Raw genomic sequence first — 27,176 nt, 5'->3', positions numbered from 1 at the left:
CCCTGTTTTGACTCCCTGTAGCTTTTCTTGTCTGCAGTAATGTACTTGGTCTCATCGGGTGATAAATGGGCCACAGCCAACTTTAGTTCCGACAGCCCGCTCGCTTCACAGAGGCACCGTGTGTGTGTGCGTGTGTGTGTGACGTGCACACCTGATGTGCCCCACGTGGGGAGATGTGGGGTTAAGGTTCCCGGGAGCTCTGGGTGCTCAGGTACGCAGAGCCTGAGCGTCGTCCTGAGTATATGTGTGTATGGGCGTGTCTGTGTGTATACGTGTGTATGTATATGCGTGTGTGTTTGTGTACGTGTGAGTGTGTGCGCATATGTGTGTGTTTATATGTGCACTGGCATGTACCCCAGCTGCACATGCTGCCCACATTGAATTCCCACCCCCTGCAGCCCACGGGGTCTCCACACAGCAGTGTTTCTCGGGAACTCGGTGCACAGCCCTGGGCTCCATGGAAACAAGAACAAACACCCGGCCCCGAGCTCCTCAAAGGAAACACAGTGACAGAAGGTCCTGAGTTTGGGACACGGGGAGTTAGGAGGAAACAAGTTTAAAGTAACAGGACTCAGAGTAGAGGACGTCACGTCATCAGCTGCGGCCTTGGGTTGGTTCACGCCAGGCACAGCTGTGCGGTTTTGAGCAGAGTTTTGTTTTGATCAGGGAGGATTTTTGCTGAATATAAGTTAACGTCAGTCAGACCTTCCTAAAATAAAATCTTGGGTTTTCAACGAAAGGAGGAACGACACAATTTCGCATAAGACTCTGTGTTTCAAAACACAGAGTGTTGTAAAAACTTCTTACAGAACCCAACCAGGCAGGGCAGGAGACACTGCTGACCAGTCCTGCAGGCCCTGGCCCTTGGCCGACTCAGGGTTCAGGAGGGTCAGCTCAGCCGTCACAACAGGGTACCACGGCGGGGCTCAGACAGCAGGATTCGTTTCTCACGGTTTTAGAGGCTGAAGTGGGAGGTCAGGGTCAGCAGCCACGGCTCGTGGCGGGACCTCCGTCCACCTGCAGACGCCGCGTCCTCACAGGCAAGACCTCTTCCTCTCCTGTAAGGACACCGGTCCCCTGGATCAGAGTCCCACCCCGGGACCTCACTGGCGCTTAGCTCCAGATACAGTCAGGTTGGGGGTCAGGGCTTCAGCATAGGAATGTGGGGCGACATGAGTCGGTCCATCGCAGACGATGCCCTTTCCTGAGTGCCCCGTGTGGGGACGTCCATCCCTGGGTCATCTCCATGACGACTCTGAGTCGCCACGTGTGTGCTGGTGGCGTTTCTCACTTTCGTTGGAGTAACGCGAGTTGGTGGTTACAGCAAAGTGGTGGGGAAGGGAGGGTGGCCGAGGGCAGGCCTGCAGTCCCTCCTCCCAGCGCCACGCAGACGCCCTCCGCACGTGTGTGTGGCTTTTCTGCCGTTGCCTCTGTCACCCTGGGGAAGGAGCCACGAGCTCTGGGCCTGTCGGGGTCGGACCCCAACCCCGAGGGGCACCGGGCAGCCTGCGCATCTGCACACGCGGGGCCCTGCGGTGGGTGACGGTGGTGGGCGGCATCACCATGTGCTTCTCTCTCACACGGTTTTCCAAAGTCACCTGCACATCTGCCTGCTTTGTGAAGTACAGTCTGAACTTTACTTCTTGCATTGTGTTTTCCATTTCACAGAATTTCCGATTTTATTTTGCCTGTTAACCAAGAGAATACTGAGCCCCGAGTGTAGCCTCAAAATTCTCCACCCCCAGAGTCCTGCGGCCGCTGCCTGGGATTCATTCTCCTCCCAGAGGGTCCGGGGCCCTGGCCGCTGCGTGGCGTGTGTTTCTCTTCTGCTGCACTCTCAGGCATGATCTGCATTTCCTGGGCCTGTTTTCTTTGTCTTTGTTCCAAGATTTTCTGAAGTATTGGGTTCTCAGAAGGAAGATGTGCAGGAGGAACTCATTCACATCTTGTGTCTGGAAACGTCTTTATTCTCTCCTCTGTGTTGGTGGGTAGTTTGACTGGGTATAGAATTGCAGGTTTCACGTCATGCGTCCCCAGAGCTTTGGAGATGCGCTGCTGACACCTGCAGCTTTGATGCTAGAAACCCGTTCGTTCCTCTCTGGGAGGTTTTAAAGTCTTCTCTTTGTCGTTGGAAATTTGAAAAATTCTCAAAGGAAATAACATGAGTCTTCTTCGTAAAATTCATTCTGCTGAGCACCTTGCGATGGTGCTGGAGATCTGGGTCTTTCTTCAACTCTGAGAAACTGTTTTCTTTGTATCTTATAGTTCCGTCCTTTTCTTTTTCCTGCGTGTTCTGGGAGGTCCCCTTCTCCGCGTTTTTGAGCCTTCTTAGGGAACCGGTATTTCTGCATGAGACTTTTGATTTGCAAGAGTATTTTCTTTTTCTTGTCCTCTGGACCTTTTCAGAGCATCCCTCTCTCCTGGCACTGTAATGTCCCGATTTGTGTGGATTTTTACACGTCTCTTCCGATGCCTGCCCTCGGGTCTCCTCAGGGTCATACTCCTCTTATCCATCATGTAGCTGGTTCTGCCCACACGTCCAAGTCTGAGGTGTCCACCTGTGTGATGAACGACAGATGGAGTCGGGGTGCAGGTCCCTGCCCTTGAGCATGTAGACCTGTCTCCCGATTCCCTTCCCCTGGAGAAGCTCTGGCATCTCCGGTGTCACTGGTGCCCTTGCCTTGGGGACCGTGGTGCTGGCCCTGCACTGGGCAGTGGCCGGGGCTCTGCTCTGAGGCCGGTACCCACACCCATAGGCATCTCTTCCCCACAGGCAGCTTGGGGACAGAATTCCTCCAAGACCTTAGAGAATTATCAGATTTGGTTTTTCCTGTCCCTGTACATCACGGTCACTGTTTGACCTTTGGACCCGAGAGGTGGTGGGTGTGTCTCCGATGGAGGGGCTGAGATCTGACCCCCTTTTCACCAGCTCTCCTCCTGGACCTGCCTTCCTGGGACTGGCTGCGCTCCCACTGCAGCCTCCCCCGCAGTCTTGCTTCTTTCTCCTTGTGCATCAACTGACATCCATTGGCTTTTATTTTTGTAAATGACTTTATCGTGAAAAATAACATGCATGCAGAGAAGTGCAGTTAAAAATGTGCAGCAGAACAAGCGACTGGAAGTGCGTGCTTTGTAGTCACCTAGCTCTAGACGCAGCGCCCAGCGTGGCCCCCGCATTGCGTGGGTGACTGACCGTGCAGGACCTGCCCGTGGTCGGAGGAGGTCGTCTCCAGGTGGCTCCTTGCAGGCGCGGTGCCGCTTCAGAGACCTGCTCAGACCTGTCGGGGCTCGTCTTGGGAATTCTCTTGCGAGGGTTGTTAAGCCCCTTGGGAAATCAGTCCAGTAAGGATTGAGGCTCCTGTGCTTCTATGCAGTGACTTTTGCCCAGTTTGATCGCCCACGTAGCACAGCAGCACAGCGAGACATGGGTCCTTCTCCCAAGGACTCGGGTGCGTGGCCTGCAGTCACTCGCCCGCCGGGCCGTCACTCAGCGTGGTTTCAGTGACGTGAAGTGATCTGGTTTGTAGCGTCAGAGATTCCTATGAAAGGGAATGTGCAGGTTTAGATGCTTACGTTCTCATGTGTTTAAAAAAGAATAAATAAGAAGCAAATTCAGTTAATCTAGCCTGATTTTTACTCTGTTTTCCAAGTTTATTGTCCATCTAATTTCATCCAGAAAAGGCTGCATCCCGGAGCCTGAGGCCCCCTGTGGGAGGCGAGGGTGAGGTTTACCCAGCACGTCCCTGCTCCTGCCCTCAGCTCTGCCGCCTCTCCACATTTCAGCGTGCATTTTAGGTGCCGACGATTTCTTTTCATTTAAAACTTATATCCTTAGGATGCTGAGAGCTCACCCGACGTGTCTGTGTCTCTCGTTCTGTCCTGGGGGCCTCCCTTCTCACATGCTGCTGTCCCTGTAACGGGGCTGAGACGGCTTCCGTTTTCCTGAGTGAACGGATGCGACAGCGTTCTGCTGCCCACGTGCACGGTCGGAGGGAAGAAAGCACAGCCGCCTTCCCTTCCCTCCTCGGATGTTTCAGTGACAGTGGCGGCAGGTCTCCTGGGATTGGCACAGTCCCTGATGGGGTGTGGCCAATGGGGCTGCGTCCCCCGCCAGGCCTGGGTCTGACAGCTGCGCTTCTGTTGCAGGGTCGTGGACGTCCTGCTCAAGGCCATCATGCGCACCATGTGGTTTGCCGGCGGCTTCCACCGCGTGGCCGTGAAGGGGCGGCGGGCGCTGCCCGCCGAGGCCGCCATCCTCACCCTGGCACCGCACTCCTCCTACTTCGATGCCATCCCCGTCACCATGACGATGTCCTCCATCGTGATGAAGGCGGAGAGCAGGGACATCCCGATATGGGGAAGTGAGTGAGCCCCCGTCCTGCTGGGAGTGAGCCCCCGGTGCCGGCCAGTCCGGGTCACGGTGACAGCGCAGCCACGCCCACACAGCTCGCAGCCACGCCCACACAGCTCGCAGCCACGCCCACACAGCTCGCACCCACGGGAAATAGGCACCGGGCCTTGCATCCCTGTTTTCTTTTCCGTGATTTCTTCTGTGATAGTTGTGATTTTCATTTTTTATTAACACGCAAGTGCCCTTGGCTATAAGGTGTTGAAGTGCTCCTTGAAGTTCTAACAAGAACGTGTCACCCTCATCACACAGAAGCTCTAGAAGTTGGGGACAACTCAGTAACTGTCCCATTGAGTTAGTTTCTGTACCGTAAATCCAGGTGTATGAGCGTCCTGAGACCTCGTAACCCGTCACCAAAGCTGAGGGCTTAAAATCACAGGAATTCGTCCTCTCCCAGCTCCGGGACCAGAAGCCTGCCATCAAGGTGCCCCAGGGCCCCGCTCCCTCCGTAGGCTCCAGGGGAGGCTCCTTCCTGCCCCTTCCATGCATTTACCTAGCGCTTCAAATGTCTTGACCACAGAGCTGCCCGCGGCCTTTCAGCGAAGCGGGCATCGGGCCCTTGTTGTCCAGGCTCGGGGCTCGCGGGACAGAGACTGCGTTTCCCTTCTGTCCTCAGAAGCGTTCAGTTCTCGGGTGGGACTCGGGTGGGGTCCCCACGGACATGCGCAGTCGGGGACCCCTGCCGTCCTGGGTCCAGAGAGCCCTCGGGGTTCCGCGCCTTGGGCCTTGCGTCCGTCCAGGAATTGGGAAAAGCCTCCTCATCCACTTTCTTCTCTTTGCCGTGTAGACAGAGTAGCTCTGACCGGTAAAACCCACCCCCGCCAGGTGAGCCGGCCTCCTTCCCCCTCGCCCCCTGGGAAGCGGCGCCGTGCTCGGCCAGGCCGGTCGCTGGGCTCACCTGTTTCCCTGCGCCCCATCCTTCTGGGTGATTCCACCGAACCTCCCTTTCCTTCTCATGGTCATTTTTTGGCAGCATCAGGAGTAATTGGTGCGGAAGGATAAAAGGTTCCAATTTGGTGAAGAAGCAAAATGTTTCAAGACGTGGGAAAAACTATCACTGAGATCCACTTAGATTTTGTGAGCGCCATGGACCCAACTAGATAGAATTTTATTCTTTTTTAAAATGGTTTTTCTTTGCTTTTCGGAAGACCTCCAAGACGTAAGTCATGAAATATTACTCTTTACAAGTAACAGAAATGCTCAGAAAAGAAGCTCAGAGCTCATCTTGGCACCAGCGAGGTGTGGCCCTGGGGCAGAGCAGGTGGGGACGTGGCCTCACCGGCCCAGGAGGGTGACCGACTGCCACGGCCTCTGCCTGCCATCAAAGTTTTCTAAGAAGTATCTTCCCGCCTTTACATCCTCGTTCGAGAGGACCAGTGGTCTGGGTATCGCCATCAGCTTCGGTCAGGGAGCCCTGACCTTACACGCGTGCTAGGGGCCGTGTGTGTGTTGCTGGAATGGGGTCTGTGTGAGTGTCCTGGGGCAGCCGTGACAAAGCAGCACAGACCACAGAGCTCAAAACTGCAGAAATGTATGTTCTCTCACTGTTCCGGGGGCCAGAGGTCCAAAATCAAGGTGTCGGCAGGTTGGTCCCAAGGGAGAGTCCATCCCAGGCCGCCCTCCGGTCTCCAGTGGTCCCAGCTCTCCTGGGCCTCCCCCGGCCATGGCCACATCACCCCGTCCTTGCCTCTGTCATCACGTGGCGATCTCTCCCTCTCTCCTCCTTACGGGGACACCAGTCACTGATCAGGGCCCACCCCAGCGCAGTGTGACCTCATCTGAACTTGACGGCATCTGCAGAGCCCCTGTTTCCAAACGAAGTCAGTCCCAGGCACCTGGGCTAGGACGTCAGCCTGTCTCTCTGAGGGACACAGTTCAGCCCGCAGCGAGGCTGGTGGGGTCCGAGCCACGTGCCCCAGGCCCTTCCGGCTCTGGGGCCTCCCCACTTCCCCCCCACAGCCCCCCACCAGTGACACGGGTGACCAAAGGCTCTCCACTCCCCATTGGGTCAGCCCCCTCTGTCTCTTTCTCCTGATGTGTCATCTGAGAACGCTTGGAGTTGTTACTGTGGGCCCCGCAGTTTGCAGGGCTTCTGGCCATCCTCTAAGTCCACTGAAGCCTCAGGGCCCCTCCTCCCCGATCCCTCGTGGTCCGCGCTGGCTGGCTGCCTGCCCGCGCCACGGCACAGCCCTCGGGGCACCTCTGGGGGGCTCACCTCTCACCGGGCGCCTCTGGGGGGCTCACCTCTCACCGGGCGCTGTGAGCAGCCTCCGCAACACAAGCACCGCCCCCCTCTCTTTCAGCTCTGATAAAGTACATCCGGCCGGTGTTCGTGTCCCGGATGGACCAGGATTCGCGCAGGAAGACGGTGGAAGTGATCAAGAGGAGGGCGCAGTCCAGCGGGAAGTGGCCGCAGGTGTGCCGCGCTGCTTGCGTTCTCAGCAGTTCTCCTAGAGGCGACCTTAGGGATTGGAGGGGAAAGGGAAGCACGAGGGCCAGAGCTTGCTTTCCCCGGAGGCTGGGTTCCTTGCGTTGCGTTTTATTTTCGATGAGTGCAAATCCAAGAATGTGCCGACTATCAGGTAGTTTGGGTTCTGGCGTTTTAAAAATAAAAGAAATAGGGGGAAACGATTCCCACATGCATCTCAAGTTCCCGAATCGTCTTTTAAGTTCTGTGTCGGAAAGAGCCAGCTGCCCTGACCCTGGGGTCAGCAAGGTCTCATGTCTGAATACTGCCTTAGGCTGCAAGGTGTACCCCTTTGCTTCTAAGAGTTCCGGGCTTGTCTGTCTGGCGTGCGTCTGGTTCCCTCGGGGCATCGGGAAGGCTGCCCCGGGCCGGGGAGCAGGGGCCTCGGCCAGTGTTAGCTGTGGGTGCGTTTGACCTACGCTGTGTATGTGTAGTTTTTCTTCTCACTCGAGCCGACCTTGAGAAGCTGGAGGTCCCACAGGACTCTGGGTTCTGGCCGCTCAGAAGACATTGAAGGCCTTGCTGTGGCACCCATGCCCGAGGACGGGCAGCCCTTTGGGGGCTGTGCTTCCGGGGCCTCCAGCTGCCATCCACACAAGAACAGGTTGAGCCCCTCCGCCATTCAGCTCACCTGCCTGACCCGCAGGCGTGCTGGGGTCGGTCCCACGCTGACTCGGTGCCGCTTGGAGATGATCTTTCTCTGGGGCTCAGGATTGAAAGCAGCCTCACGGGCTGTGTTTTCCACCACGCAGGGGAAAGTTAGCTTACGTTATGTTGCTGGAAGTCAGTAGGAGTTGGAGTGACTGGAGGTCCTGGTGAGGAAGGCGTTACTCCGCCGCCGATGCTATGGGTGTTTGCGCTGCTGGCCCGGCCCCAGCCTCTCCCCGACCCCACCCCAGGTCCCGTACTCAGCCACGGGCTCTCCATCCCTGCACCTTCGTCCTGCCTTGTGCTCGTGGCTGCCGGCTCCAGGCAGGGGGATCTCGTCCGCACAGCAGCTGCAGGTGGGCGCTAAGGCCACCTGTTCACATATCCCACCGCCCAAGGAGGCACGCGCTGTTCGCGTACCCGCGTTGCTTCCAGGTTTTAGTCAAACCAGCAGTTAGAAGGGAAATTACTGAAGCCTTCCGTATGCATCTTAACTTTTTCAACTGAACATAATTAAAGTGCCTAAGTCACATCAGGACTGGAGGAAATAGGTTGTGAAATTGGCCCCTGTGAACTCGGAACTGTCCCTTTGATGCTGATTTTTTTTTCCATTTCAAGATAATGATTTTCCCAGAAGGCACTTGTACCAACAGGACCTGCCTAATTACCTTCAAGCCTGGTAAGTAGTTTTCTTAATTATTTCTTTTCTGCCTCGAGAAGGTGGGGGAGACCCTCACTCCCACCAAAGCGCCTCACCCAGGAGATGCCCTTGTGCCTGTTTCCTGTGAGCCTGGGGTTTTCTCTGAGTGTCCACGGCTGGCATGGACACTCCATGGCTGAGTGTCCACAGATGTTGAGGAAACCTGGCCAGCACTGAATGACCGCTGACCGGGAAGGCCTGTCAGAGAAGCCCCCTTTGTTCTGAGACCCACACGGGAAGTATGGGCAGGGGACTTGCTGCCGTGGAGATAAGAGGTGTCCCTTTCTCCCTCTGCAGGTGCGTTTATCCCAGGAGTCCCCGTCCAGCCGGTGGTTCTGCGGTACCCAAACCAACTGGTGAGTGTGTTTCCCTGGCACGAATGTCCAGTGAATTTCCTGGGCCGGAGAATTGCCCGGTGTCTCAGGACATTGTCTCCATCTACCCTGGCACTCTGCCTCACTCCCCAGCACTAGCTCACAGGTCCCGCTTTCGTGGATCGCAAAGCCCTGGCCCTTCCTTGAGCCTGACGTGTAGGTGTGAGACCCCCGGGTCCCCAGTGGCTCTTGCCTCCCAGCTTGCACTCTGGGACACTTTAAAACTGAGAATATTTAATTCCCAGAGGCTGGCAGCAGGAGGGAAAGAGGCTAAGTACCTCCGTGGTCCCTCTGCCAGGTGCAGAAAGGCGATCTGGACGGGCCCCAGCTCAGCTCGCAGGGTGGGGGGCCCGGACGAGGTTCTGGTGCCTGGGGGCACTCCTCCTGGGCCGCCCTGCCTGTAACCCCCGTGTGACATCTGTGGGCACCAGGGGCTTTCAGCCCTCCCTCTTCCGGGCCAGGGCCCTGGGGTCCAAGGTCAGTGCACTGACCGTGTGCCCATGGGTGTGGACAGGCCCAGTGTGTGAGCGCCAGTCAGAAGTGGCAGCCGCATGGGCCGGCAGACACAGCTGTTCCTACAGCTCTGAAGAGGTGCGTTCGCTAGCCAGCTTCTGAGAATGAGAATCCGGCACCTGTGTGTAGGATTCTAGATTTTCCCCTTTTTAAGTTTGTTGCATCCGCGTATTGGAAGCACGGCGCTGGGCTCTTCGGGGAACGGTGACCCCCGCCTTGCGCTCACAGTCTGTGTCACGTGCTCTTCGGCTGGCTAAGGTTTGAGCACCGACCTGCGTGGAGGGGGCTGGGCTGGGGACTGCGTGTGGGACGCCCCGTGGCAGGTGGGTTTCCAGGAGCCATAAGGGGGCAGGTGGGTGTCAGGCCTGCAAGAGAAGGAAGCCCTGGTGGGTGACGGTGTCAGGGCAGAAGCAGCACGTGTGTCACCCACGGTCCTCACCAAGGTGGCTGAGGATGGAGGGCATCTGAAATGTTCCCGTGGGACCCCGGGCAGGCACGGGGTGGGGGAGATGCGGCCCTGTGGCTTTGTTCCGTGCTCCCTGCCCCCGTCCGGGGCTGACCGTCGGGGGCGCGTCTCTGACCGAGAGTCCAGGCGGGGACCCTGGGGGCTCAAGTGGGTGTGGAGCTGGAACGGGGCTGCCAACAGCATCACCTGGCTAGGTGGTGGCGATGGGCAGGGCGGGGCCTGCAGAGCACAGAGCAGGTCCGGGTGTGGACTGAAGTTGCCCCGGGCGCCCGGAGAAGGCGGAGGCAGAAGGGGGGCAGGACGGGGTCTTGGGCGGATGCTGGGATGGGTGACCCCGGGGCCGTGGGAGGAGAGGTGAGCGAGTCTGGGGGGACCTGCGGTGGTGGGCTCCCCCTTCTCCCCTGCCCCAGAGGGGACGTGGCTGGTAGGGAAGACAGCGCCTCTGGGGTCCCAGGCGGCCAGGGCGAGGGCGGGGCGAGGCCGGCATGCCCGCGGGCAAGGAGGAGGGGCGCAGCGCCCAGGGCTTCCTTCCTGACTCATCGCTCCTTTCCTGCCCCCAGGACACCATCACCTGGACGTGGCAAGGCCCCGGAGCGTAAGTCAGACCCCGCCCTGTCTTGTTTGTCCTGTCCTCCCAGGAAAGCAGGCCCGCTCCAGTGACCGCCGTGCTGCGTACTTTAGCAAAGGCAGAAACGGAGCGCAGGGCCACTGCTGCTGGGCGGCAGTTCGGTTCGGCCCAGGGAGGCTAGCTGCACGAGGCTGGCCTTCTTCCCACTCCTGGATTCCAGGGCCCTGGCGGGAACGTAACTGAGAACTTCTCTTCCCGCCTGTGTCTGTCAGCTCGGCGATCAGCTGCACACGGTCGGCCGGAGAGGAGAGGGGAGCGTGGGGCCTCCTCCCGCGCGGCCGCTGGGGGCGGACGGGGGTCCAGGCGCCGGCATGTGGGCTGGCGTTCGGAGGCGGAGGGCCGGGCGGTGAGGCCACGCAGAGCGCTCTGAGGCCCCTGGCGCATGGGAGGGGAGGGGCAGTGCTGAGGCTGGAGGGCAGAGTGGGCGGAAGCTGGGGAGTGTCTGGGAAGGGGATCTTTCAGGGTCCCAGTGGCCTGGGCATGGGGATGGCATGATGTAGGGCCTGGGACAGCCAGGAGGGGCCGGGGTCGGGTAGACGAGACCTCCTGAGCCGGAGGTCAGACAGGGCACAGCCAGGCGGGTGTGCGTGTGTTTAATAAGCTCAGTGGCGGCTTCTGTTTAATCAAAGTAGCCTTGTCACTCAGCGGTGTGTTTAAGGTTCAGGTTTAGGCTGAGGAAGGCGCCGCATCCCCTCGGGAAGGAGCATTGCCTGCTCGGTGGTGCTCTCTGCAGGGGAGCGGGGTCTGGAGACTTTAAGTAAAAGGAATTGGGAAGCTTTTAACCAGTGCTGTAAATCCGTTCATTTTTAAGGTTGAAAATCCTGTGGCTCACGTTGTGTCAGTTTCACAATCAAGTGGAAATTGAGGTTTGTATAGATACAGTGTTACACAATGTTGTGTGGGAGTTTATACAGATGCCATGTTATACAATGTTATTCCGTCTGTATTGTTATAATGTTACATTGTGGTCTCTATAGATACAGCGTTACACAATGTTATTTTGATGTCTCTATACATATAATGTTATATGGATACAATGATATATAGGGGTCTCTGTAGATATAATATTATACAACGTCACGTTGGTATCTGTACAGATCCAAAGTTATACGTCATCTGTCTTGCTTTGAACTTTTTCCATTTCGCGTGGCTCCTCAAAGGTGCTTCCCAGGGGGTTTGCATCAACTTTGTGTCTCTTGCGTGACTGTTTATCCATTCAGATAGGATTTTAAAAATCAACAGGAAGCTAAGCCCGTCATTCTTTTATTATGGTTAGCATAGCTTAAGGGCATACCTGCAATTACTGATTCTTTTGGCTTCTACTTCTACCCAGTACTGACACTGCTGATATCGAACTGCTAAACTTATCATACTGTTATCCTGTTTAATACTTGGTCAGACCAGGTAGACTGCCTCCCCGCATTCAGCCCGTTTCCAAAGTCACAATACCTGTCCTCCCTACTCAAATAAGTATGGTCACATTCATGCAGCCTGTAAACTTAATTGAGTGGATGAGGAATAGGGTTTATTTTCTTCAAAGGGGAGTTAACCTGCTACTCCTACACCTGAACATGAGAGATGAGTCTTACACAGCTTAAAGCATTTCATTGGCTACCTTCTGATAAATACTGCAGAGTAATACCGAATTTACAAATGAGCCCGGCTTTCAGCCGGGTTTTTCACTTCAGTAGAACATAAGCCGCTTAATTATGAAGGACTGGGCTGGAAGGGCCGTGGCCCGGGTCCAAGGGTGGCTGGCCTGCAACCCACGGTATTTTATGTGGCTCGTTTGCTGGTGGCCGAGAGGCAGCAGCGGGGAGAGACTCCAAGGAAGATGCTCTGTTTCAGACTGGTTTCTAATTTGAAGAGTTGGAAAGAAACTGTATGGCTTTGTGAAATCACTCTAAATTCTTTGCGTCACTCCTACAAGACGCCAGTGCTGACATGAGGAACTGTTGCAACTTACAAAGTTTTTAAAAAGGTAGCAGTAAGCGAGAGACTAGCATTATACGATGAGAACTGATAGGATTTGGGGATGTTCCTGTATTCTTGAATGTCCATACTAAAGAAAAGGGCTCAGTGATGGTCATTTTCCTTTTCTACAATGGGGGGTCGGCACAGGCTGTGAGACGTACTTATTTAAAACACGCAGAGACACACGTTCCTGGGACAGTTTATTATATTCTGCAAATGCAGTAGTTGTCAAAAAGCTAATAATAGTCTTTCAAGTGGAAATAACTTGTCGTGTTACCCGCAACACAAAACTGAGACTTTAGAAGTGGAAGCACACCTGCGATTCTTTTGATCCCAAAGACTAAGCCCCTGTGCGAAGTCTTAAGCACGACTCTCTGGCTTCTGTGTTGGAGGAGTGGTGCTCCTGCTGAGGAAAGGTGGGTTGTGAGTTTACACACGTGTGCGTGCATGGGCAGCAGTGACAACTCCAGAGACGATGCCGGTGGAGGGCGCTCTGACAGAGGTCTTGATTTGTCCGGGAGCAGGTTGTCATCGTGGTGGTGGTGGGGGGGCGAGGGCAGTGTCTTGTGCTCGTGCGGGTAACCGGCGTCTCTGTGTGCACAGTTCCTTCCCGTGTACACCCCGTCGGAGGAGGAGAAGCAGGACCCCGCTCTGTACGCCAGCAACGTGCGGCACGTGATGGCAGAGTGAGTGCGCGCCCCTTCCGCGGCGGGGAAGCCCCGGTGCCCTTGGCCACCCTGAGTATTTGTTACCCAGGGTCCGTGTCCGCCAGTGCCGTGGCCTCGCTGTAAAGCCAGTCAGCGGCGTCGGGGAGGCGGCTGGAGCCAGCCTAGGCTGGGCATCGGCCAGCGTGTGCTTGGCTGCGTGCATTGTCTCCTGATTCTGTTGGAGGACGTTTCTGCTTGTTCAACATTTGGAAGATGGTTCATTGCCACTTAATTCTGCACATTGCAAACGTCCCCATTAGCCAGCAGTCCCCACGGGGGCTGCGTCCGTGTGCGTCCCTTGGAGACAGGCAGCGGGGCCCGGGCTGGTGCGTCCTCGACACGTGCCATCTACCCAGACAGCGTTACTAAGGTTCTACCTCCGTCCCGCCGAGCTAAGTGTGGTATTTGTGCACTTAATCTCGCGCTGCTGGTACCACAGTGTGTGTGGAGCTAGGAATATTCTCACTTCCTACTTCCCTGCAGTTCCCGCTTGTTTCGGGCCCTGGCAGCCTCAGCGCAGACCCCAGGTGCCTTCACCCTTCCTCTCAGTCCCAGCCCCTCCCTCCCCTCCTCTCTTCTCCGAGGCAGGGGCTGCCTCTGAGTTCGGCCACTGCGGTGCCTGGAGGGGTGCTCGGACGGTGTCACCTGTGGGGAGGTGCACACGGCTGCCTGGCGCGACTTAGTTTCTAAGGGAAAGTCCATCTCCTCACTCCGGATGCGTCGTCCCCGCTTCAGTGCATTCTGTGAGACACGCTGAGCAAAGTCATGCGTTTAACCTCGGCACACGTGAATTGAACTCAGCCAGGCGTTCAGTCCGCCCAGGCGCCCTCGGAGTGTTAGGCGCCGGAAGTGGAGTCCAGCCAGACGCGCCCGCTCCCCTCAGGCCCCCCTTCTCCGAATCCCACATGCGGACACAGAGCTGCCGGGATGCGGGAGATTCTCAACTCCCAGCTTTTGGGAAGTCAGGGCAGTGAGTGACACCCTTGATCGACCTCTAGATAAGAAAATAATACCCACAGAGTCGCAGGCCTGACAGGTTAGGTGTAATTTTTTGTTGTCGTTGTTCGTGTTCAGACAAATTAACTATTAAATATTTTAAATATTATCCTAAAGAAACTTCTACGGCGTCCTATCATCTGTGTTGACAGAGACACGTCGTGTTCAGTGGAAAAGGGCAGAAGCCCATCGGGTCTCCCCTTGCCTCACAGCCAGAACCACGGGCGTGGGCCGTCACCTCCCTGGTCTTTGGTCACACCGGGGCTGCGCCTGGGAAGGGCCGGGGTCCCGACAAGCTTTGCAGGCGGCCCTGAGCCAGCCCTGTCCCCCTTCCCGTGGATAGCCCGGGAGCTCCTGGGGCGCTTCTGGCGTCTGTCCCCACGCGACCAGGCCTACGTGCTCTTAAGGGGAGCTTAGCAGCCTCGGAAGGAAGCCTTCAGCGTCGCTGTTTCCTTGTTACCTGACGCACGCAGCGTTGCCATGGCAGCAAGGAGCTATAGCGGTGCCCAGTACCCGCCAGGGGCTGGTTCCCGGACCCTCGGAGACCAAAACCCAAGGATGCTCGAGTCCCTCCTGTGAGACAGTCTAGTGCAGCCGCCCCCCGTGTCCTTGGATGTGGAACCGCGGATCCGGAGGGCCGACTGTCCCATCGAAATGAGTAAACGCCCTGTCAGTCACGGAGGCGGGCTTGGGGGCCAGTTTTCTGTATGTGGTAAATTTCCTGCCGTGAACGCGCTCTCCATGATAGTCAGGAGGCCATTTTTCTTGAAATCTGACGCCGCCCTTGGAATGACTGGGTTCTGACTCTCCCTCTCGCCTCAGGGTGGCACCACCACAGGCAGCAGCGGCCCCCGCCGCCCGCAAAGATGACTTGAGCTGAGCCGAGCACCACTGCGGGCAGCGTCGTCCTCTTCAAGGCGCTAGATGCGTGCTAGCTCCCCAGAGGGCGGGAACCACAGCGATAGAGGCTAACCACGCAGCCGGGGCGGCCCCAGGTTCCACGTAACTGAGCTTTGGGGTCAGCTCTTCGGCCTTTGTGTTTAGCTGAACGTGGTCTTTATTCTATTTATTGATTTGTTTGTCTGTTTCTATTTTGGCCACACCTCGAGGCACGTAGGGCTGTTCCCCGGCCAGGCAGGGAACCCGGGCCGCTGCAGTGAAAGTGGCAAATCCTAACCACTAGGCCACCAGGGGACCCCCTGAACCTGGCCTTTAAACATCACCTTCCCGCCCACTTCAGCGTCCAGCGCGCTCGCTCTGCTGCCCCGAGGGGCCGGCTGATGGCAGTGCCCTCCTCTCCCGCAGGGCCCTGGGCGTCTCCGTAACTGACTACACGTTTGAGGACTGCCAGCTGGCCCTGGCAGAAGGCCAGCTTCGTCTCCCCGCGGACACGTGCCTTCTCGAGTTTGCCAGGCTGGTGAGGGGCCTTGGGTGAGTTCCCTGCTGCTTTCTCTCGAGCACCCAGTTGGAGGCAGTGCTCCTGTGGGCGCCTGTGACGCCCACCAGGCCACCGCAGGGTCTCCGCCTGGGCACTTGGTGACTGAGCTGGAGGTGGCGGGCGATCGAGATAATTAATGGTGCTTTTTCTGAGGTTTGGGGTTTTTTTCTTTTCTCTTTTTTGCAAATTCCACACAAAAGTAAGTGTCTTAAACCCTGAATGGTCGGCCCTGGCTGTCTCTTTAGGGACGCGCCCCACCCGCCACCGCCGTCCGCCATCCCCTGAGGACCTGCCCAAGGGTGGGGCCCGCACACCCACAGGGGTGTCAGTGCTTGTGCGGACGCTCACACTGGGCACACTCGTGCCTTCAAGCTCCTGGAAGAGCCTCTCTTCTCGAGGACTGACTGCTGCTTGGTCTATGAATCGTTTTAATGTTTTGTTGGGTCTTAATACATGACCGTAAATTTGCCATTTTCAGCATTTTGTAATTTTATTGAAAAATAATGTTCCCCTCATTTTTTGTTTAGGCTAAAACCAGAAAAACTCGAACGCGATCTGGACCGACATGCAGAAAGCGCGAGGATGAAGGAGGGCGGGAGCTTGACGCTGCCCAAGTTCGCGGCGCAGCTGGAGGTCCCCGAGTCCCGGGCGCTGGAGGACCTGTTTGCCCTGTTTGATGAGGTACGGCCTTGTTGGGGGGCTTGGGGGCAGCTGTTTCCCTTGTGATAGAAATGTTCTTCAGACAATTTTGGAAGAGAAGGGGAGACCAGCCCTTGTTGCCCATCCTGCCAGCCACCCAGTCTTTAAATCAACGTTTGCTGATAAACACGCCTGTAGTTGGGGTTTTTGTAAGCGGGTTGCCAAAAGGCCTGTGACGTCACACCCATGCTCGGGAGGGGGCAGGGCTGTCTCCTGAAAGCGTCTCTTCCCAGAAGGGCGGCGGGGAGATGGACATGCGGGAGTACGTGGTCGCCTTGTCCGTCGTCTGCCGGCCGTCGCAGACCCTGGACACCATCCGGCTGGCGTTCAAGGTAAGTGTGGCGTTTACGCGACCTGTAAGTTGTGGGGTCGGTGAGACCTGGGTCACGTGAGGCCTGTGAGACCTTTTATAGCCCTTATGACTTTGGTAAACTTGCCGTCTGCCTGCTCTTCTCACATAGCCGTTGTTTGCAAAGAGGCCCGCAAACCTCCTCTACTTTATTTCTCCCTGGAATTTAAAGAGCCCTCACTCGTAAGAAGAGTGTGGGGAAGGGTCTTCCTGAGTCCTGGATGCCTGAGCGGGACCCATGGGTTCTGTCTCCCAACACGGCCTCCCCATCAGCGTGTTGACCAGAGGAAAGCAGGGCTTTGGGACTAAGGAGCCGCCTGCCCCGGCGTAGCCCAGAGCCAGGCCGTTCGCCATGGGTGCAGTGAGTCTGGGGAAGGCCCATTATGGCGTCCCAGCCCGCCCACAGATCCACCTGGCTGCCCTCAAGCATGGCCTCACCTGGTCAGTCCCCTAGGGTGGAGCTGGGCTCGCTTTGCCACCTAGAGACATTCTGTCTGTGTCTCACAGGTGCAACTCACATTAGCCAGACTCACGAAAACATGATGTATAGGTCAGGAAGCCGCGGTCACTCACTGCCGGGAGAATCCCTTCTCTCCCTCCTGAGCCTAGCAGACCCTCTCCATGGCAGACTGGGAGAGTCCCCCACGGTGCAGGGCGGCTTCTGCGGGCCAGGCCATGGGGGCTAATCAGACGGCGGCGGTCCTTGGTAGCGCCCTGTCTCGGAAAGCCTGTCCCCTCCTCCGGCCTTGGCGGGCACCTCCCAGGGTTGCCCTTGGGCTCATCGCCCCCGTGCCGGTGCTGCCTCGGCCACGCGCATCTGGTGGCCCTGCAGCAGCTTCTCTGACAGCTCGCGGTGGACTCTGCTGCCACGACGGTGGCTGGCAGGGCAGTGGCCAGCTTGTTGTTCAGTGAAACAGCTGAGCGTACGCGTGAGCACCTTGTAGCAGCGCTACCAGGCCCCGCCTGAGGGCAGGTGCGAGGGCTGCGGGGAGGACGGCACCGCTTGTGCCGCCTTGTGGGTCCCGGCACTGGTCCACGGGACCTCCCCTGCGGTGACCACCCCTCACGGGCCCCCCGGGAAGGCAGACGGCCCCGCGCCCGGGCATCCCCACAGCAGGGCCGGTGTGTCCTGCTCATGGGACATCCCGCCGCGGGAAGCCCACCTCTAGGCGGGAGGGCAGAGTGAATGCTCCAGGAAGTTCCGGGGGTTGGGGAGCAGATTGGTCAGGGGGCCCCCAGCGTGGGGAGGAGAGCCCACAGACAGCGCAGCGGTGACGGCCCCCAGCTCTCCTGCAGCCCCTGGTCAGGCTGGTAGGGGGGCGGGGGCGGGAGCTGCTCCTCCCAAACTAGGGCAGCAGGAGGAGGACGTCAGGAATTCACGGCGCAGGATGGAATGCAGTCGTGTGTGCTGCTCTCAGCCCGTCGGTAGCCAGGGCTGCGGCTGGACCGGCCCCTGGGGCTCTCAGGGTGACTGCAGTGCACCCTCGGCAACAGCCATCAGGGAGCTTGGAGAAGAAAGGTCTGTTACTCACGGGTCCTGGAGGTACACGGGGGGCCCCCTGGGGGCAGCGAGGTCACAGCTCACGGGGCGAGAGTGTGGATCTGGGGCTCTGCCTTTGCCAGGGTTGAGGGTAGGGGCCTAGGGTTTTGGGGGTTCACTCTTTCTTGGCGAATTTAAAGCGTAAGAGCGGGAATTAGGGCACGGGAGAGGAGAAGCAGGGTCCCTGAGGTGGTCAGTTATGCGGGTCACCCAGGGCCTTCTGGAAGGGGGACCTCATGGCGGCGGGGCGGCCTGGCTCCTTTCCTGGCCGTTTCACTGGTCACCGCGACTCACAGCTGCAGTGTGTTCATTCAGGTGGGCATCCGTGAAGTGGGCACCCCACAGCCAAAGGCTGAACGCCAGGTGCTCACGTTGCAGTGTATATACCACCCTTTCTTGGTGGATTTAAAACACAAGAGCAGGGCTTCCCTGGTGGCGCAGTGGTTGAGAGTCCGCCTGCCGATGCAGGGCACACGGGTTCGTGCCCCGGTCCGGGAAGATCCCACATGCCGCGGAGCGGCTGGGCCCGTGAGCCATGGCCGCTGAGCCTGCGCGTCCGGAGCCTGTGCTCCGCAACGGGAGAGGCCACGACAGTGAGAGGCCCGCGTACCGCAAAAAAAAAAAAAAAAAACAAAAACAAAAACACACGAGCAGGGAGCTGAGGGCTCCCGGCTGCCACCTGCCCGAGGTGCTGAGGGCTCCCGAGGGCTCGGTCGTGCAGCTGAGTTCCGGCCCTTCTGACCCTGTGCTATCTGGGCCGGCCGGAGAGCTGGGAACGCCAAGGAGGAGAAGCAGCTGCCCTGGATAGTCGGGGCTGGCGGGGCCGGCGGGTGACGCCTGCCCCTGCCTTGCAGATGTACGGGTCGCAGGAGGACGGCAGCATAGACGAGCACGCCCTGTCCAGCATCCTGAAGACCGCCTTGGGCGTGGCTGAACTGACCGTGACCGACCTCTTCCGGGCGATCGACCAAGAGGAGAAGGGCAGGATCACGTTCGGTGAGTGGCTGGGAGCTGGGGAGGACGCCCCTAGTGCGAGGTGGGGGAGGCACTGCCCCCTGCACTCTCGCCAGGCTCTCCTGAAACCTGGCAGGGCTGGGGTGGGAGCTTCCAGTCTCGCTTCTGCAGGCCGTTAACAGAAGCACGTTCCCAGCCCAGCTGTAAAGTAGGCGCCATTCCCGGGGCTGCGGCCGGGCTGAGGTCAGGGTCCCCGGTGGGGGAGGGACTCCGTGCCCGGCCCATCAGGACCGATTCCTGGGGCATCTCCTCTCCCGGGGTTTTGGCTGCGTCACCTGTCGCCACACAACGCGGGACAGCCGAGATCCTCGGGAACTGGGACCGGAACCCGCCTGGGGACCGAGGCCGGGGGTGTGGGGGCAGCAGGAGCCCCAGAAGGCGGCCCACTCAGTGCGCCGGCCCGCGTGCACATCTGAGGATGAGCCCATAATCTCCCTGAAGTAAGAGGAGACGTTTGCTCAGGAAAGGTCATTGTGCACGTTGTGTTTGGATGTGTTTTTAATCGCATCCAAATGTCAGGCAGGTGCCGCAGCGCGTTGGTCCGGGTGTGCGCGCCTGTCTGCGCTAAAGGGGGCCGCGCCTCCCGGGGAGCGGGTGCTACTGCCGAGGCTCGGAGCCCTGACCGACTGCAGACTCCCCGTGGAGGCAGCTCCGCTCCCAGCGGGAGCACGCGTTTCCCTGCAGCCGCTGGAGCTTGCAGTGCCCTGGGCCCGGGCCTCTGAGCATCACCGAGCCCCCAGGGTGCCCCAGCGCGAGCCCGAGGGCGCTCCCCACCCCAACGCCGGGACCCAGGGCCACCAGGAGACACAGAGCCGCGCAGGCCCCACGATGGCTCAGGGTGACTCTCTGTGCACCCGGTGTCCCCAGGGCCTAGCTGTGTCCATCGAGGCTCCTGCCTCGGGGGTATGAGGCCTCTGCCAGGATGTGAGCACGCAGAATACATCCCTGACTTGACCCTTTAGTTTCCCCAAAGCAGGAGTAGCCGAAAGGACGTGGGAGCCACCCTGGTCTTCACACAGAAAACTGAGGTGCGGTGCCTCTCGTGGCCTCCCGAGGGTCCATGTAGATGCTACGACGCCCCCAGGGTGTGAGTGGGGCGCCAGGGAGAGACCCCAGACTCTAGACCTTTGCCCCCGCAGGCCGGTAACCGAGGTGCCTTTGTCTTTCCAGCCGACTTCGAGAGGTTTGCCGAAGCGTACCCCGACTTCGCGGAGGAATACCTGTACCCCGAGCAGACGCACTCCCAGAGCTGCGCACAGACACCCCTGGCTCCCACCCCCAACGGCTTCTGCGCTGACTTCAGCCCCGAAAACTCGGCCGCTGGGACGGAGCCTTTTCGTAAGAAGCTGGACTAGGACGTAAGGTTCTGGCGAGACGAGGCATCTCCGCAGCCGCCGCCCCGTTTGCTGTGACAGCATCCGGGCTCCACGCTCCCACACGCGCTGTCCCTTTCCTGCCCTCGGGCCCGAGTCCTAGAGCAGCGCGGGCCCGAGGCCGTGGCTGTGCGTGCCCTGACGGGCGGGCGCGGTGAGCTCACGGGGGCGGCTCCTGGAGCTCCCTTCCCGGCGGCACTCGGGGGCCGGCCCGGGCGTTGCTCTCTTTTCACCTCGAGCCTCCCGTTTTGTTTCCAGCCTCTCCCACCGTCCCTGCTGGTCCGTTCCAGGCTGCGCAGGCCGGCGGCTGCCACACGCGCCTGAACGCGGGACGTGTCACCCGCGTACCGATTCCGGCACAGAGTCTCTGCCGACCTCGGTGGAATCGGTGGCCAGACCCGCCATCTGATTTTTCAACGTTTCTATATTTGCAGGAGCTCATGAGTATTTTATAAACTTCATTTAGATACTTCAGGAAACACTCAGCATTTTTTTACGAAAAGAGAATTGCTTTTCTACTTCATCTTCCTTGGAGGGTCAGGGGATGTTTACTTACAGGCCCTTTTCCTGACAGACCCTGAGGCTGTCTGGGGCTTTGAGCTAACTCTCCCTCCGGCCTCTCTCGACCAGGGAACTCCTCTCCGCTGAGGCACCCGGCCCGGAACCACTTTTTTGTCTCCTCGGTCCTTTACAAACCCCCTCTTTTTATACCAGCTTGGGGTTTCTGTTTCCGTGCGACATGATCTACTTCACCAAAGTGTCAGCTCCGATCAGAGCATTGAATGTCGGGGAGATGAGGTGGGCCGGGGTGTAAAAGGCGGGGGCGGCGTTTCCTGTCTCCCGGCCGGGTGCCCCAGGGGATGGTGACACCCTGGAAGGCCCTGCCTGCGCTGACTGTCCCCCCGTTCACACCAGGGTTCTCGGGGCATCTGGAGACAGATGAGCCTCGGGGAAGGAGGGAGTGGGAAGCAGCGGCAACGGGCAGTTGGGGCGCCCAGGAGGCCCGGGGGGCTCCAGTCCCTCTCTACGTCCGGGGGCGTCAGTGGGGCGCAGCGCCACCGGGCTCGGGGAGGGGCTCCAGGTGCTGTCTTCACTCTCATGAAACCACCTTGATTCATGTCCTTGTGACATAACTAGAAACCTGTCCTCAAAGCACAATGACAACCACACACTGAGTCTGTTCCCTGAAGCAAAGCCTCTGGGTCTGTTTGGGAAATTTTTTTTGGTTTCTAATTTCTCTTGGGGGCATCTCCATAGGAAGTGACCACCAGAGCCAGAAGTAAGGGGAAATGTTTACTAACTTCCTGAGGCTTGGAGATGTGCGTGTCTACGGTTAGACGTCAAAAAAAGGAAACACCCTTAACTTCCGTTCATTCCGAAGCCCCTCCTGCCCCACGCAGGGTGCGGGGTGACTGACATTCCAGGGCGCCGCCCGTCAGGCACAGAGCTTCCCGCACGGCCTTGGTAGCGACCAGGACTGACTTCATGATCGCGGGATGCGTGGAGTTTCATTTTTAAAAGAGAAAAACCCACACCTGGCAATGAAGGAGGTGAACGAACTGAGATGTTCCGAGGAAGGGCCTGGGCCCTGCGTCTGTGGATGAAGGGTTTTTGAATGAAATGCCGCTGTGCGTTTTCAGGAAAAAATCTCTGATAAACAGACATCGAATGGATGTTTGTTCCTCCTGATAACTCTTCTCTTTCGTAGCGACTTAGGGTCGCGGGCATCCAGAACTGTGAACGTACAGAGCTCGGGACTGAATCCCCTTGTGTGGGGCCAGGAGCCGCAGGGGCGCCCGCCGCCTGCAGAGGCCCTGCCGGGCGCGAGGGGGTGGGACGGGTGCCTCCCAACAAACTCGGGGTTTTCAATGGAACGAATAAAACGCAAAGTCTTATGTACTTGAGGACGTATTTGTTATGTGCGGTTTTTTTTCATCAGAAAGACAACAGCGGACGTGACGCAGGCTGTGACAGGAGAACCAGTCCCGCTGAGATTTCTTAGTGCTTTTCTAGGACGTTGGGGAAGCATCGTAATTGAACTTCTGTAGAAAAAGCTTTCTGGATGGCAAAGGGAGGGTCGGAGGTTTCACTGGCATGCAGACAGCCGCTGACGCCTCACAGAACTCAACCTCGTAGGCTGTTTGCCGACCTGCTGAGTTGGTTTCTGTAATTTCTCTGCGAAACACGCACCTTCTGTGTACGCTTTGTCGAGCGGAGAGAGACAGGAATCTTGAATTTGTCCTATTAAGTCAGTGAGGGATTTAGAAATAGAAGTGAAAGAAAGAGCTGGTGTACTGCAGTCCCGAAAACTGTAGAGGAGAAAATTGAGGTTGTGTAGCCAGCGGCTTCCGGATGGAGTGACACTTAGCATCGTGTTCATGTCGTAAGTCAGGGAAGCCGGAGAGGGAGCCCGTGGTCTGACCCCATCGGGGCGGCGGCGGACAAAATGCACCAGAATGACATTCATGCACCAGGGGTAGGCATTGGCCCTTCCTAACATAACAAATGGGTGTTGCCTTTGAAATTGGTTAAAGTTTGCTCAAGTCTTTAAGTGAAAAAAAGGGCCAAAGCAAGCCAAGGTCTGGACATTTCACATTCAAAGCTGGACACAGCTTCCCAGTCGAAGGAAGGGGACAAGCAGCCTCTGGGAGCTGCGGTGGGGGCGGGGGGGGGGCACACTGCCGCGGCTTGAGGGGGTTCCCAGCGCCCCAGAGGGGACGGGTGTTAAGGAGTGGTGGGCGCTCAAGGTGTTCCTGGTGGCGATTCCTACAGAAGCAGAAGGTTCACCTCTGCCCAACCCCCTGCCCCCATTTGCTGATCCGGCCGGAAGCCTTCCAGCCAGTGGGACAGTGGCAGACCCCGGCCCCCTCCTGGGGCAGAGCGCTGCACATGGGGATGCCGCCGAGAGCAGCAGGCGGCCAGTGGCCAGGACAGCCCATCCCTCCAGCCACGCAGGGCCCATCCTCGCTCCTTCCCGCGAGGGAGTGACGCACGTGATGTAATGGTCACTTCTGCAAACGCAGAGGCTCCGCCTCCTCCCAGAAAGTAAGATCCCGGGAACCCTCGCGTCCATCCCGGAGATGTTCACTCTTCTGGTGCTGGCAGACACCCCCCGATGCTCTGTCACACGGAAAACTAGGTTTTCCCTAGTCCCAAAGTGCCCGCTCCTCAACACTGCCGTTCCCTCTGTAAACTGAGGACACACACACACACACACACACGCACGCACGCACGCACGCGCACACACACACACACACACACACACACACACACACACACACACAGACGCGCGCGCGCCAGGCAGGAAGGCGGCTGCAACGGCGCTGCCGTCCTCACTTCCGGGGCCGGTTGTGTGGCTGAGGCCGGTATTTACTTCCTTCCTTCCTCCCTCCCCTCCCCCGTCCCCCGTCCCCCGTCCCCCTTCCTCCGTGCTCCCTCCCCCTCCCCCACCACCCTCCCCCACCACCCTCCCCTCCCCCACCACCCTCCCCCACCCCCTCCCCGCTCCCCATCCCCCGCCCCCCGTCCCCCTTCCTCCAGCCTCCCTCCCCGCTCCCCCACCCCCCTCCCCCGTCCTCCCGTCCCCCCTACCCCGTCCCCCGTCCCCTGTCCTGTGGCCCCCACCACACCTTGGACGGTTGGGTCTTTGCCCAGTGAGACGACTCACATTTTCACTCCAAAGTATCCGGAGCCTGTGGTCTTGCCTCTGCTGGTCACAGGATTTGTCCTGAAAGTGCGGAGAAGCACCCAGAGGAGCCCCGGGCCCCCTTCCCCTGCTGCCGTTAGCACCCGTGACACCCCCGGCCCTGTCACGTCGCCGGCCGGAGGAGCCCAACGGCTGGTGGCCATCTGAACTTGCAGCGCGGAGGCTCCGCGGTGTCCCGAGTAGGAGTGTCTCATCCAGCGGAACGGAGACCCTCAAGACGGACAAGCCCAGAGCTGCAGAGAAGAGAACAGAAGCATGTGGCTGGCTCTCGGGCCAAGATTCAGGGCAGCGACGGGTTACCCCTCGCTCACCTGTCCTGGGGCAGCTCCAGCTGCCTGTCCCCGCGCGTCCCCGTCTGCCAGCGCAGCCTCTCTCCCGGGTCCAGCCAGGCGGCCGCACAGGGAAGAGAAGAGCCCGACGCTTCTGCACAGAAATAAAACCCTACCGCTGCTCACATGTCCCCGGCCAGAGCGCAGCACGTGGCACCCGAGTGCCACAGGCTAGGGCATCCCACAGACGCAGAATCACACAGGCCACACCCCGCGGTCCCCGGCCATGAGGGTGAGAAGAGCGTTCCCACGGGCCCCCGGGCGTCGCGGACGTGCGTTGTGCGCAACCAGCTCGAAGCACAGCCTGCATGCCACGGGGGCACCCATTAGGACGGGCCCCGGTCTCTGAAGCGTCAGAAGTCGTTCTCCTCCCGTCAGGCCGGCGGCTTCTGGTGGGGGCTCGCTCAGAGCTGCCAGGCTTCCCTTGCGGTATGATAAATCCCTTCTTGACGTAACACGAGCTGGGCGGCGGGAGTCAGCCGCCAGTGAGGTCCGCAGGCCGTGCTGCCAGAGCCGCAGGGGCGGGAAGGAAGTCCACCCCCGGCACAAGTGCATCAGGATGACGACAAGCATTTCCCCTCGAGGACGGGGGTCCGGTGCGAGCAAGCCGACGCCCAGAGAAGGGGCCGCGCTGGGAGCTAAGTCCTGGGCCCGTGTCTGACAAGGCGGGGTCCGGCCCGGCCACGCCAGCCGGGGCTGCTCTGGTCGCTCGGCTCCGGGTGGGCATCCGTGCCTCACCCAGCGCCTCCGTCCCCTGCCGTGCTGTACTCGCTGGGTCGGCTGGGAAGAGAGGCAGGCCCATAGCCACCAGCCGCATCCCGCCCTGGGCAGGGGCACCTGAGATACGCACTACAGAGAAAACACCACGAGCCCATCGTGTAGCAATGTGTGGGCCCAATGGAGCAAAGACTGGGTAGAAAGCTGACCGAAAGAAACACCAAGGGTCCTATCACAGGTGACGGAGGCCCAGGGAAGGGGAGGTTAGGACAGAAAAACCTATTGGACAGAATAACGGCCAGAGTTTTCCCAAATCTAACAGCTCAGATATCCAAGAGGCTCCACTCGCCACAAGCAGAAGAAATATAACAAAAATACGGCAAAAGGCACTTTACAAAAAATTCTGGAAGCCGCTGGTAAAGAGGTAATCTTAAAAGCAGCCAGAGAAAAAGAAAATACTATCATGGAACGAAGGTAAGAGTGACATGCATGTGGAAACCTGGCTCTGCAGAAAGAATTAGTGTTATTTAAAGAGAGACCGTGAAAACTTAAAAACGTATTGAAAGCCTTCAGAGAAAACAAAATAAAAACACAGAGGTATGACTAGTTAATAAGCCTATAGATAAATAAAATGGGATAGCTTAAAATAATAATTTCACCTAGACTAAGCAGGAAAGTAAGAAGAAAAAAATAAAGAACAAAGGACAGATGATACAACTAGAAAACAAACAGCGTGGTAAACTTAAATCCAACTGTACCAGTAATTACATTAAATATAGACTAAAAACTCCTAAAGGACAGTCGCTGGACCAAATTAAAAAGCAAACAAAAAACCCTAACTATATGCTGTTTAAACACATGTTGAAAGTTTAAAAAAAAAACAAAAAACGGAAATATATGTAATGTGCAAACATAACCACAAGACAGCTGATGTAGCAAGATTAATAATATCACAGTAAGTGACCTTTAAGAGGAGAAGGATTACGGTGTCAAAGACAAACACTGCAGAGCCATGAAGGGTTCAGTTCACCCGAGGACACAGTCCTCCTAAAGGGGTACATCCCAGTGATGTACCTTGAAATATACTAAGCAAACATAGGCAGAATGAAAAGACGCAATAAGTAAATCAGCAAACATAGCTGGAGATGTTCACACAATTCTCTCAGTCGTCTATAGAACCACCAGGGAAAGAAGCACAGTTCTGTAGAAAATTTGAAAAACGCTGTTTACCAAATTGACTTCATTGCCATTAAAAATGCACATGAAGCAGTTGGCAAAATAGACTCCGTGCTTGGCTCGAGAGTAAATCTCAAAATATTTAAATCGTACAGTGTGTGTTCTCTCATCCAAAGGAAGCCGCCCATATTCCAGGGGCAGGACCGACCTCCATGGCCCCCCAGCCACACGAGAGTCTGGCAGGGGTCTACCACAGGATTGTCAAGAGCTGCTCGGGCTCTGATTAGTTCTTTTCAACTTAATAAACGTTAATGAGGCCACAATCTTGCTTTTGGTCAAGATGGAGGGGCAGAGGCTGCCATCCTGGAAGGGGATTTCGGGTAGAAACTCAGATGGGTTTTGCCTGAGTCGTGAAGAAGTCGTAACCCCCTCGGCCAAACTCGACTCTGGTCTTGCTACACAAAGCTTAAAAGCAAGACCTGAAAGAATGACCAAACTCTTTGTAAGTAGCTTACCTGCAGCCCAAAGTTCGAGAATATTCAGAGGAATATACAACTACCCAGCATTCAAGGGGTCAAATTCACAATGACTTGCATCCCATCAGAGGTCACCTAGACGCAAAAAAGCAGGAAGGATGATCTACAATCAACGAAAACAGACCCAGAAGTGACTCGGGTGATGGAATTAGTAGATGAAGGCGTTGACAATCATTATGCAAAATCCGTGTTCAAAAGCTAGCTGGAAGCAAGACTAACCATGTGTAGTTAAGACATGACAGGTGTATTTAAAAGACACAAATCGAAATTCTACAGGTAAGAACTACGATGTTTGTGACGGAAGATACCCTGATTGGGATTAAGGGTGGCTTTGACATCACAGAGGAGACAGCAAGGGAACGTGAAGAGTAGTAGTACAAACTGTTCAAAACAAAACAGAGAAAAAAGACCAACATTT

At 57.6% G+C, this 27,176-nt stretch overlaps 1 protein-coding gene across 2 annotated transcripts in view; it reads left to right on the top strand.

Annotated features, from left to right (window-relative positions):
- Positions 1-22,198, top strand: part of LPCAT1 (lysophosphatidylcholine acyltransferase 1) — a 40,895-nt gene extending 18,697 nt beyond the window's left edge. The window contains exons 1-13 of one of the 2 annotated variants that reach the window (XM_060146832.1): positions 3,871-4,052; positions 4,147-4,361; positions 6,712-6,824; positions 8,142-8,202; positions 8,521-8,579; positions 10,137-10,171; positions 11,016-11,070; positions 12,782-12,864; positions 15,187-15,312; positions 15,847-16,000; positions 16,252-16,350; positions 18,762-18,903; positions 20,092-22,198. In XM_060146832.1, coding sequence (XP_060002815.1) covers positions 3,955-4,052; positions 4,147-4,361; positions 6,712-6,824; positions 8,142-8,202; positions 8,521-8,579; positions 10,137-10,171; positions 11,016-11,070; positions 12,782-12,864; positions 15,187-15,312; positions 15,847-16,000; positions 16,252-16,350; positions 18,762-18,903; positions 20,092-20,276 — 1,425 coding nt within the window. In that variant the 5' untranslated portion in view covers positions 3,871-3,954 and the 3' untranslated portion in view covers positions 20,277-22,198. Of the gene's footprint in view, positions 1-3,870; positions 4,053-4,146; positions 4,362-6,711; positions 6,825-8,141; positions 8,203-8,520; positions 8,580-10,136; positions 10,172-11,015; positions 11,071-12,781; positions 12,865-15,186; positions 15,313-15,846; positions 16,001-16,251; positions 16,351-18,761; positions 18,904-20,091 lie in introns of those variants that run through there. The other variant, XM_060146831.1, reaches the window with a different exon arrangement.
- Positions 22,199-27,176: the final 4,978 nt, after the last annotated feature.

The sequence above is a fragment of the Lagenorhynchus albirostris genome, chromosome 3 (genome assembly GCF_949774975.1).
Source record: "Lagenorhynchus albirostris chromosome 3, mLagAlb1.1, whole genome shotgun sequence".
NCBI lineage: Eukaryota > Metazoa > Chordata > Mammalia > Artiodactyla > Delphinidae > Lagenorhynchus > Lagenorhynchus albirostris.
Note: the sequence above shows the minus strand (reverse complement) of the source record. Positions and strands in the feature narration are given on the sequence as shown.